This window comes from Caloenas nicobarica, chromosome 1 (assembly GCF_036013445.1).
Source record: "Caloenas nicobarica isolate bCalNic1 chromosome 1, bCalNic1.hap1, whole genome shotgun sequence".
Classification (NCBI taxonomy): Eukaryota; Metazoa; Chordata; class Aves; order Columbiformes; family Columbidae; genus Caloenas; species Caloenas nicobarica.
The window spans coordinates 16,100,247-16,112,343 of record NC_088245.1 but is presented as its reverse complement, the minus strand read 5'-3'; the positions used below and the strand labels follow the sequence as shown (position 1 = coordinate 16,112,343).

General features: G+C 43.8%; 1 protein-coding gene across 1 annotated transcript in view; it reads left to right on the top strand.

Annotated features, from left to right (window-relative positions):
- Nucleotides 1-12,097, top strand: part of LAMB4 (laminin subunit beta 4) — a 41,272-nt gene that overhangs the window by 9,432 nt on the left and 19,743 nt on the right. Inside the window, exons 8-20 of the mRNA XM_065632367.1 lie at nucleotides 80-200; nucleotides 858-1,046; nucleotides 1,965-2,144; nucleotides 2,940-3,049; nucleotides 3,532-3,611; nucleotides 4,625-4,775; nucleotides 5,722-5,853; nucleotides 6,585-6,770; nucleotides 7,958-8,079; nucleotides 8,772-8,892; nucleotides 9,876-10,053; nucleotides 11,399-11,542; nucleotides 11,701-11,932. Coding sequence (XP_065488439.1) covers nucleotides 80-200; nucleotides 858-1,046; nucleotides 1,965-2,144; nucleotides 2,940-3,049; nucleotides 3,532-3,611; nucleotides 4,625-4,775; nucleotides 5,722-5,853; nucleotides 6,585-6,770; nucleotides 7,958-8,079; nucleotides 8,772-8,892; nucleotides 9,876-10,053; nucleotides 11,399-11,542; nucleotides 11,701-11,932 — 1,946 coding nt within the window. The remainder of the gene's footprint in view (nucleotides 1-79; nucleotides 201-857; nucleotides 1,047-1,964; nucleotides 2,145-2,939; nucleotides 3,050-3,531; nucleotides 3,612-4,624; nucleotides 4,776-5,721; nucleotides 5,854-6,584; nucleotides 6,771-7,957; nucleotides 8,080-8,771; nucleotides 8,893-9,875; nucleotides 10,054-11,398; nucleotides 11,543-11,700; nucleotides 11,933-12,097) is intronic.

Here is a 12,097-nt window from a genome sequence, read left to right as displayed (position 1 = left end):
ATCTTGCTGGCTGAACTCTAGCAGATGATCTCCTTTCCTCAAGTCACCTCACCTCCTCTCTGTTCTCACCACGTTGCAGGTCCATGGGAGATGTATCTGCCACCATAACACTGAAGGTTTGTCCTGTGAAAGATGTAAAGATTTCTACAATGATGCTCCCTGGAGGCCAGCTGAAGGGGCACAAGATAACGCTTGCAAACGTAACTCAAACGTATTGTTTTCCTTTTCAATAGCTGGGGGGTGGGTGTAGCACAATCCCTGTGTAACCAAGTGGCTAGGTTTCTGGGAAGGAGACTTTTCCATGCCTCATCTAGAAAACTAAATGGATTTCTCTATCCACCGGTGCTGTGTTGCTCTACAAGAAGGAGAGCTGTTTCATTTTCTTATTTTTCATAAAGACTAAAAAAAACAATAGAGGAAAAAGCAACTATTAGTTGCAAAAAAAGAAGGTCATTAGTTGGTTTGCATAGGGTCTTTATTGTGAAAGAATAATTTAGACAAAGCTAAAATATGTATTTCCACAATAATGAGTAATGTAGGATATATGAGAATAAATTATTAAGATCTGTAAGAAATATTCAGCCAGATCTCTCTTGAGTGGAGCAGTGTTCCCCACTGCGTGTCAGGCACACTTACCATCATGGGTATGTTCCCAGTTGTAGGCCCCAGTTCTGTCCTGAATCTCCATTGTTTCCCTTCAGCTGTAAAGCACAAGACCTGGGAAGGTACAATCTTGCTGGAGCACTGAAATCATATGGGTAACAAGTAACCCCCTGATAACAGTGGACAGCGATGGTGGCAAGACCACAATAACAGGAATCGTGGTGTGAAATATCCCACTTTTTTTTTGTTTTCAGGGTGTAACTGCAACGGCCACTCTGGCAGATGCCACTTTGACATGGCTGTGTACCAGACCAGCGGTGGGGTCAGCGGTGGTGTTTGTGAGGACTGCCAGGACAACACCATGGGGCAACACTGTGACCAGTGTCAACGTTTCTTTTACCAGGATCCACTCAAAGTCATCTCGGACCCTCATGCATGTCTCCGTATGCTTTGCTTCTTTAGCTTTTGCAAGAATGACTCAAAATTGAGTGGTTCTGGTTCTCTTTGCTCTCAGCCCCATGGCGTCTCCATGCTTAAATGTTCATAGGATTGTAAAAATGTTACCAAACCTATAAGATCCAAACTACCTTATAAAGTAGCATCTTTGAACCAGGGCTGCATATGCCAACTCATTGCTAAACTGAGCTTTGAAATCCTGCAGGTCTATCATCTTTCTTGAACAACATCAATATAAATATGAATAGCAATAGTGCTGTTGCTTCTGTGATAGTCAGGGATTACAGGAGAGGTACAAAATGATGGAAGGAGCAATAAGTTTTGCTAGATACCTGCCATATATAAGAAAAATGAGCTTTCAGGCATGTCTCTTCTGAAAGAGGAGCTAAATTCAGTATTAACATAAGATGGGAAAAATGCTCTGAGTATAATTTAATTGTAGTAATTGGTTGGCATGACAAGTCCTTAAGGAGCCAAGGGGAGATTACCCCGGGAAGCAGTGTGGTAGATGTTAGCTCTGCTGTGAGAAATGGCTAGTGCCTTGGGAAAAAATGGGATGTGTCATGAAGGCAGTGTCTCCTGCTGAATCCATTGCTTCCAGTAAATAATTCAGCTATGGCCAACTCATCCCAGCTCTGGGGAGGTGGCTTGTGCTTGCTACCCCTCTGCAACCCTACAGCTTTCATGAGAGCATCCTCAAAAGCTATACTTTAAAGTTATAGGGCACTCTCATCCCCAGGTACTCTGGAGAGGGTGGGGAGTGCATGAGTAATGCCAAGCATGGATAAACATCTCTGATCTTTAAAAGAATCTTGTATTTATGCCTACTTGTAACTCTGTAATTGCGTTGTCATGCTTATATCTAAATGTGCTTTTTTTATATGTCTCCTTGGCCATGCCTGTAGCGTGCAACTGTGACCCAGAAGGTACATTGCACAACGGCGTGTGTGAGAGCCGCACAGATCCTGCTCTGGGAACAGTCGCGGGCCGGTGCCTTTGCAAGGAGAACGTGGAGGGTGTCCGCTGTGACAAGTGCAGGGCGAACTACTATAGGCTGAGTGGCAGCGACCCTCTGGGCTGCCAGCGTATGTAAACCACCTCTTTTGTTCTTTCCAAAGCACTTTTAAGAGATGGAGGCAGCCAAATGCACAGATGCACACACTAATGCACAGATACTACCTGCTTCACAAAATACCCAGTTGCCTACTATAGTTTAATGTCAATGTAATTTAGTGTACCTGGTGGAGCATCTGAGATGGAAAAGATGCAAAATCACTTGCAGAATACCTAGTATATAATAATGGATCAGACTGTTGTTAATAGAAGCATTGTTAGATATGCAATTTAATTGAAAAAGGAGATTGAAACACCTGAAAATATTTTTAGAATCAAAATCTGCACAAGAGTGAATGAAAAGCCACAGAGGGAATCCCAGGAATCACTGTTAGAATACATGGACTCTGCACTGCATGGTCCAGCACCGAGATGGCAAGAGCTGCTGAGTTGCCCTGAGAGCTTCCAGACAGCTGTTCCTCTGAGCGAGGCTCACTGAAAAACCCATCCTGCCCCTACCCAGGCACACGGTGGGTTTGTGAGCACATTACACCCACCACATGGTACTCAGCAGCGTGCAAGGGCTGCACAGTGCAGATCAGCACATGGCAAACCACCACACCAGCCTTCCACCAGAGCCCCTGCTCCCACCGGAGAGGGTCCCCACTGAGGGGGCAGTCCGAGGGCTGCAGGGTGCCAGGCCATGTCCATCTGCAGGGCATCTGTCCAGAGGAGAAAGGCTGCCCACCACACTGATGCCGCATCTTAAGCTGACGCCAGTCCTGCTGCCGCCACACAGAGGTAACCACGCATTTCTCTCCCTGCAGCCTGTAACTGTGATCCCGCCGGCAGTTTGCCTTTCTCCATCTGCAATCCGGCCACCGGAGAGTGTCTCTGCCAGCAGTTTGCCACAGGGCGACGCTGTGAAAAATGCCTTGTACGTACTCAGGTTTTGTTATTACTTCTGCATGTGGTTTTAGAAGTCCCCTCTCCCATCTCCCATCTTTTCATTGCTAGAAAAGTAAACAATTAGTGAAAATTCAAAAGAATTTTACAGCTGTATGTTACCATTTTGTGCGGACACATCTGGTTCATTTTTACTGCTTGCAAATATTTATGCAATCAAATTCCACTAGGAGGAGAACTCACGGGAAACAAAGGAAATGCAAAACCATGTTCTCAGACCATCTTTGCTATTTCTAGAGCAACTCGCTTGCATAAATGGGTAAATATGTGGCTATTCTTGCAGTGGTTGAGCACCCATGCTATCTGGTAAAAGAAGCAATCTCACACGGACGAGCACAGGCAGGCAGCCCAGGAGTGCTCTGGAGCATCGTTCATCCAGGGGAATGAGTTCTGTTGTGCTTTACATACTTAAATATTTGCTGTAAAAAATCTTTCACTTTCTTTTTATCCCAGGTGGGATACTGGGGTCTTGGCAACAGCTTGCATGGCTGTTCTCCATGTGACTGTGACATTGGTGGATCCCAGAATAACTTGTAAGTTAGTGTTCTTCAAGTTTTTCTTGGTTTTAATTTTATAAACTCTTAGGCTGCGCTTTCTAATTAGGTTAACAGGGTCTCAGTACAAATGGGAGAATAGACTGTAGATGTAATTTCATCACATACAAACAGCATAAAGTCATGTTGGGATCTTGGAAATTTATGTGTGATTTTAAAGTGGATTTTTTTTTCATTTGAAGCCAACTTTGAATCAGCCTGAGTCAAGATTTGTTTAAAATATAAACTGCATGGTTTGAGGGAACCGAAGGCCCTAATATTAATAGAAATTACAAGTAAATTAGAGATTACATTTTTAACTTAGCATTGTACATCTACTTTAAAAGATAGAATTTTTTTTTCTGTTGCATTGGCTCCTATTCAAAATATATAATTTCAGAAGCAAGCTTGGTTTCAGTTGGGTTCCTTCAGGAGTTTGTTGGGCAGGGATCTTCACTATTGCTGTTAGACTTCAGATGTAGGACCACATAGTCTGATGCCATAGAGCAGCTCCTCGTGAGCAGATAAATCAAAGCTAGTAATCATCTGACATGTTAAATAAGAGTGTAAGTATATGAAAATTACCATATCACATCAAATCAAAGGTCCTTCTAATCACATGTCCTGCCTCTAAAATTATGGGTGATAAACACTTAAGAATAGTGATACATACAGTAATAGATCCAGGAACAGATACAAGAAATGGATACAGGAATAGATAATAACGGATGCTCAGAAAACAAAGAGATTTGTGCTTCAGATATGGAATGGACAGAGAAAGACAAAGCATATCACATCTCCTAAGCAATGAAAAGGTGGCATTGAGTAAATCCAGCATCGGCAGGAGGAAATAGAAGAGGTGGGTGGTAGGAAGAAGTTTAATAGGGGAGGTGATCCGGCAGTGGAAGAAACAAAGCGAAGCTGAAACAAGGGTGGAGCTGAGCTGCTCACATGCCATGAGGACCCAGCTCTGCTGCACTCTGACGTCCTCGTTTTACCCACTCTTACCCCAGGTGTTCACCAAAGGACGGTCAGTGCGAGTGTCTTCCCAACATCATGAGCCGCCAGTGTAATGAGCCAGCCCCTGGCTACTTCTTTTTACCCCTGGATTATTATATTTATGAAGCTGAGCATGCAAAGCCCCTTTCTGGCTCTGCACCCTTGGTACGTAGTTGGCTTTTTAGGTGGTGTACTGGTTGGGGGTCCATACAATGTTGGCCCAGGAGCCAAGGCTGAGGAGAGGAGCCCTCGCTCAGGGAGCAGCCAGAGCAGCTCTTCAGCAGGAGATACAGAGCAAGACTCTTGCCCATCCTCAGTCCAGCCTGTTCTTCACAGACATGACTGTCCCCTAACTGTGGGGGACAGTCGCTGCAGCATGGTGTGACCTGCAGAGCTGTCCTTGCTGCTCCTCAAGTGTGGGCTGGTCTAGTGTCAATTAAGAGAAATTAATTTAATTATTTAAGTTAGAGGAAAGTGTCTGAGTTGCCAACAGCTATCACAAACTGATATTTCTGGGAATCTCTAATGGGGGAAGAGTCTAATTCCTCTCTGCCCTGATGGACTCATTCTTGCTGCCTTATATAATGGCACTGATTGTAGCCCAATTTCCTCAAGAATTTGGCATCTATCTGTAGTGTTTTTAGAAAAAATAGTTTGTTGGGGTTTGTTTTGGTTTTTTTTCTCAAAATGGGGGTAGTTGTTCCCTATGCAGAGTGCAAGTCTGGAATGCATTCCTTCTGCTGCCTACGTTTTTACTGATGTTTCTTCTCCAATGTGTTGCCCAGAAGCTATAGAGAAGGAATAATAAAAAAATGTTTATTTGCAGGTCATATCCTCAAATATTTAGCTATAATCACAACAAGTAATCATCCTACAGTCCAATAATTAAATGGAAAACAGATGTCTGGGACATAGCTTAAGAGGAAGTGCAAGTTAATTGTAAGAGAGTAAGGGAAAAGGGTTTCCAGCAGCTGCTGGGCCATAGTTTACAGTTTCACCCAGTAGAGAATAGAGCTTGTTTTTAAAATGTGCATTTTCATTTAGCTGCTTACCTACCCTTCAACATTGCTGAGACAGTGCTGTCCCCTCTCTCATTACTTTTACTTCATAGGTTAAACCAAGCACTCTTCCAAGGTGTGACATCTACTTCCAAAAGCAAGGCTATGAGTTCATGGTTGAAAATGGAAGGATTGTGTTAAACAGGAGCAAGAAACGAAGTGTAAGAAAATCTGGACTGGAACAGGTAAATAGGTATTATACTTTAATAGTTACTTAAGGTTACACCAAATACTAAAATTTTATTTTGCAACAGAGGGCAAGGAAATGGCTGAGCATGTGGGATTCACAATCCTAGATGTTACAATCCTGACACAAATTAAATAAATTTTTTTGTATGCAGTTGGGCTGGACATTTTATAATTCATATCAACAGATTTGCTCTGCTATGTCCAGTGCCATTGTAGGCTCAGGTTCAAAGAATTGTTTAGGAGGGAAGAGCCCCCATGAAAGGTGAAATCCTTTTTTTTGTTTTGCTTTCAGGACATTTCCAACATTTAGGTGTACCTAGATGTTAACATGGTACCTATTCCATTCAAATGCTGTCAGCTTTGTTATTTTAAGTATTGAAATTTATTTATTCAACTTATAGTAAAAGTCCAGCCATGTATGAAATCAAGCTTAATCTGTTTAAGGTTTGCAGTGTGAGACGACACATATACAGAGATGGCTGAATTATTCTAGTCCTTCTTGTTGCTGTTGTTGCAAAGCTAGGAGAAGTTTTTCTTTATATGTGAGCCTCAACATCCTACATATGGTAGAGTTCTTAGAGTGTCAATCACGTGCTTGTTCAGAAAATGAGGCTGGCTGAAATAAGTAAATTACATGGCGAAAATACTTCATTTGTTTTTCTGAGGGTTGGGGTTTTTTTGTAACTTGACTCTGCTTGCTGTTGAAAATGTCAATATGCCCTTGCAGGGAGCAGCGCAGCTTGGACAGGACTCGGCTGTGTCGGTGGTTTTCAGGCAGCCCAGCACCGACCGGTCTGTCACATGGACAGGACCTGGCTTCGCCCGCGTTCCCAGCGGAGCTGGCCTCAGATTTGCCATCAACAACGTTCCCTTTGCTATGGACTTTGGTATAACGATTCGTTATGAGCCTGAGGTACTTGTGATGTCTTGTGTGTCTTGTGATGTTGTGACACATGCAGGGTCTATTTTGTCAATAATAGGACACAGCAGCTTGTTGCACTCTTTATATTTCAATTTAAAATTGTTTGCCTTTTAATCTTTATCAACAGAGCAACATGCTCTCTGTCAATCCCCTTAACTCTTTCCACTCATATGTGAAAAATCAGCATCACATATATTTTCTAAGCATTGGCCAAGATTACATCTTCTGAAGTTCCTCGTTGGGTACCTTTGCTTGGACTGGACTTCTGTTCACAAATCAGACACGTGCAAAATGCAGCTGCTTTTAGATGGGTGTTCTGTATTTATAGCTGGGATTTTCTGAGCAGATAAATGTGCACAGGCAGGAGTGAACTGAGTAGATACTTATCCAGGACTTTTGCAGACATCCAGCTTCTCAGTTGCTCCAGCTGGGCTCTGTGATGTGTGAAAATTGTAGGAAAATATTCAAAATCTTATTTTTTGCCTGGACGAAATTTCTCAATGATGAAGACATGTCTAGGAAAATCTGTTAACCCAAATCTCATTAAACCCAAGTCCGCACCCATGTCTTTAAAAACACAGGCAAGTGTTTTATCGGTACCAGTATTTGTACTTGCTCTTTTGCTTTTGCAGTTCCCTGGGACAATCCCACCACTCGAGATCCTCCTTCTGCCTATTGTGTTCTGTTCTCTTGCTGCCGTTCCGAGGCAAACAAAACTCCCAGTGTCTTAAAACGTGAGAACAATTTTGCAGTGGGCTGGTTTGATGTAGCTTTTTCCTTCTAAGGATTAGATTAAACAGTTGAATTTTAAAGACATTTGTTACTAAGTCTTTTATGTTTGCCATTCCTTATTAGATGCAAGAGGAGGCAGATAATGAACAATATCTCTGGGACAACACTGTGCTAAGAAGGAAACAACTCCAATGACTTTAACAGAGCTGTTTCCATTTGCACCAGCTGAGGTCCCGTTTCCATCTCTGCTCTTCAATTATCCATTGCAAATATTATACAATGCATTTTTCACAAATAACATTTTTTTTTTTAAGTTCTGTGAAGAACAAAGAGAAAATCTGTTCTGTCGCTGCAGTGTGCAATCATTCAGATGGCTTTTGTTAATCCTGGCAAAGTGTTTTTTTCAGATGTGAAAAATGACCATAATTTTTGTCCTTTGTTTATAGTCCTTGGAAGACTGGATAGCAAGTGTTGCCATCCAGCCCGCTGGTATTTTGTCAAGTCAACACTGCAAAAACAAGAGCCTTTCACAGGAACCACATGTGTTGCCTCTCCCAGCTACAAAGAGGTCTGACTATTCCTGTCCTTTGGCCTGTGGGTTTTCTGTGTACAGATCTTTTACTGAAGTGCTGCAGAGCAATAAATGTGTGGGAAAATGGGAATATTAGAAACACATGTGTGGCCTTTCCTGTTGCTGTTGCACTGCAATACGCTCTTAAGGAAGAGCCTGATGCTCCAGTCCTCAGCCTGGCAAAGGTTTGCCCAAGCCAGGAGAGCAGCCTGAGATCCTGCTGGGGTTAGTCATTGCTTTGGCAAAGATCCAGCTGCAACTCTTTCAGTATAGAAAGGAAATACTGACTTAAAGTCACTGTCCTAGCCTCTTTTCAAAACCAGCTTTTCAGTTCGGACCTGTGTAAAGGAATAGAGAGGAGCAAAGAGGGTGTGATCGAAGTCTTGATCAAACAGAGATAGGAAAGGACGAATAGGAAGAGCGAGTTACAAACTCCTTTGTTTGAAGTAGGAAAACCTGCCATTTTCAGCTTGATTTCACCAGTTTTAAATTGCGCTTGGTGAACCATCCAGGCAGAAGTTATGCAGCTTTCCCAAAGCCTGGGAGCAGCAGGGCTGGGGGTGCTCCCCACAGCAGCAGCAGCCGTGGGGTGTGCTGGGGACACAGTGGGAAGGGAGTGCTCACAACATCCAGTAAACTTGCCTTGTCTCCACTCCTGGCTATAAATGTGCTTTATTTCTGCTAAACAGGATTGCACTTCTGCAAACTCCCATCTGCCTGGAGCCAGGAACAGAATATTCTGTGGATGTGTATTTTTCTCAGCCCTCTGCCTCTGACCCAAAGGTGAAATCGTTCATCTTGATTGACTCAGTGAGTAGCTCTGGCACAATTCCTTTGAGACTGTATTTATACAAGTGTGATTTTTTTTTCTATACAGACTTACTCAAAACATTTTAAAATCATTTATAATGTGTTTTAATGGAAATTTAGGGAAGCATGCTCCCGCTTACCTCTGTTGATGCTGTGTTTGCATGTTCTTGTATGGAAAGACAGAACTGGATCTGTTTTAATTTTCATGGAGTAATACCATAAAAGCTCATCAAGTCATACTTGTTGCATGTGTTAATAGTCAGGGTATGTACCTCTATCTGGTGCTCATTTATTATGAGCTCACTCCACATATGCTGACAAGATGCTGTGGTTAGGGATATAAATTCATGGAGTTCTTAATCTCTTAGGTTTTTTAAAATCTCTATAATTTGTCTGAATCTAATTGAAAACCCATGGATATATTTAAAGATGACATTAGAAAAGTAAAATTAGTTCTGTACTTTCCTGGGAATCAGGTCCAAACATTGCCCAAGTTTCCACCAAGTCAGGAACTGGGTGTTAGTTTTGGGTCCTTCTCTTGAGAAAAATATTTTTGAGCCCATTCCTCTAATTGCTTCTGTAGAGCTGGACCTGACAGGGGCTGTCCATACTTGGATATAGAACCTTTGGCAGATTTTTTTCTGTCTTGATAATACAAGTAAAAGTTTTGGCCAGATACTGCTTTTGGAGTCATCAATGCAGCACCTCCTAGAAGGAAAAGCAGCTCTGAGCGTGTATCTGAGGTCTTATTGTAATCTGACTCTTTTTATACACAGTCTCTTTTATTTGAATAAGTCAAGGAATGTCTAGACCTTCAGAATAAATGTTGAACTCAGATGACGAAGCAGCACAATGGCAGATTTGGAAATACGGTGCTCCAGGCCTCTGTCCTTGCACTGTGGAGCACAGTTAGAGAATGTGGGAAATTCTGATTTTCAGTATATCTAAGCAAAAATATTTTCTTTTCCCTCTTAATGCCAAAGCTTGGACTTATTCCCAGAATCAGCTCCGTGGAGAACTTATGCAGTGAAAAGGATTTAGACGAGTACCAGAAGTATCACTGTATTGAAATAGCATCAGAAGTTGGACCTCACATCCTGCCCAAAGCATGCGCACGGCTCATAGTGAGCATGTCAGCCCGTATTCACAATGGTGCCGTCGGTAAGGAGCAACCCGCACAGGCAGCTCTTTTGGACATTTACTGTTTTTCCCTTGAGTTTGTAGGATATGTTGACTCTCAGCCCATGGTGGTGTAGGTAAGTGAGGTTGATCAGCACGTAGTATGTACGGACGTGCAGGATACATCCTGCTGAACCCTGAGTGCACTGCAAACAACTTTGGTGCCATGGCTCTTGGAGTCCATCACACCTGATGAGCTTCATGGAGCATCATGACAGGAACTATGGTAGTGTTTGTGTGGTTTCTGAGGAGCATTTCAATCAGACACAGCTTTACCAGGTGGCCCAAGCAGTAACTTTTGTACTTTTCTGGTTGCTGTAAAATGACAGAGGTGTTTTTAAGCCCTCTCCCTGGATGCTGCAAGCCAGCTGGATGCCCTGGTAGGAATCCAGGCATGGCGGCACTGAAGCTGATGTTCTGGAAAAGATTCACCAAGAAAACCTTGGTAGTGTTTCAGGAAGAGAGTGGTTGGAGTTTGAAGCCCCAGGCATTCTCCTGGACCCACTGCAGAAAAGGCAGATGGACTTGGTGCCTCAGGAGACTTCGCTTGTGTTGGGCCCAGAGAAACGGAAATTCTCTGCACTTCAAATAACAGGAAGGGCCTTTCTGGAAAACTTTGGTGGCCAGCTCCTTTCAGGGAGCTTTGTGTCCAATGGACCTGATAGCATCTGCTGGGTTTGAGCTATCATTAGAAGGACTGATGCATCACTCCACACATCACGTGATATGGTCGTGACTATGCAGCCACAGACACCCCTCATTTAAGTTTGGGCCATGCTGACTCCCTGTTAGCCCAATTCCCATAGTGATGGGATTCTCCCAATGAAACGTGGCACTCTGGCTTTCTAGCACTGACGTCTGAGCATCCTGGACAAACATCCTCTGTGAGTCAGCAGACCAGCTGCACTCAACAAGTTAGTCCAAGGTGTCCAGAAAGCAGCAAACAATACACAGGTGCCGGCTGTCTAAATTGCAGGTTATGCCCCGTGCTGCAGTTAGACATAGATATATATCAAACCCTTCTAGACTACAGGATATCTCCATTCAGGTCTACATTTTGCTACCCTCTCTTCTGTCCTATCCCAAATATGTGCTGAAGGCAGTGTCCTGAATGTGGTAGCTCCAACACCGAGACTTGTGCTTGTGCCTGATACACCATCACCATCAATGCCACAGCATCAAATAATCTAAGCCATGGTTAGTGAACCCCTGATGAGAATAATCAAACTCTTTCCTTCCTATTTTTAGGTGTAAAACCTGCAAGTTTACAAGAGCAGTCACACTCCTTTACGACCAAACCCATTTTGATTTTCTCTCCCCTTGGCAGCGTGTAAGTGCAATCCCCAAGGGTCGCTGAGCGCCAGCTGCAGTAAACTGGGGGGCCAGTGTCAGTGCAAAGCCAACGTTGTGGGACGCTGCTGTGACACTTGCTCTGTGGGCAGCTATGGCTTCGGCTTCCATGGCTGCTATGGTGAGTATTTGGCAGCCAGCACCAGTACCAGTATCTGGCTCTTCATGCATAACGAATTTTCCATCCCTGCTGCTCACACTGCTTTTGAGCAGCATCAGCAATGGGCAGGGTTGGTGACAACATGTTTGGGACGCAGCTTTGCTTTTGGTGTTTTCCAGCATGTGAGTGCCACCCTCAAGGCTCACTGAGCACGCTGTGTGACCAGGTGACAGGGCAGTGCTCCTGCCGCCGGGAGGTGGATGGCCAGCGCTGCAGCCGATGTCTGGCTGGCTATTTTGGATTTCCCCACTGCCGCCCTTGCCCATGTAACGGCTACGCGGAGCTTTGCGACCTGGTGACTGGAGCATGCCTGAACTGCCGAGGGTTTACAGCTGGAAGCCACTGTGAAAGGTAGGGTGATGGGCAGCACTGCAAAGTACACCCAAACACCAGTACGCTCTGAAACATGTGTAGCTGAAGACCCACCTGCATCTCCATGAATGCATCAATGACCCTAACTAGAAACACATACCCAAGCCCAGGATTAAAGTAGGCCTCGCTGCCTACTGGCAGGTA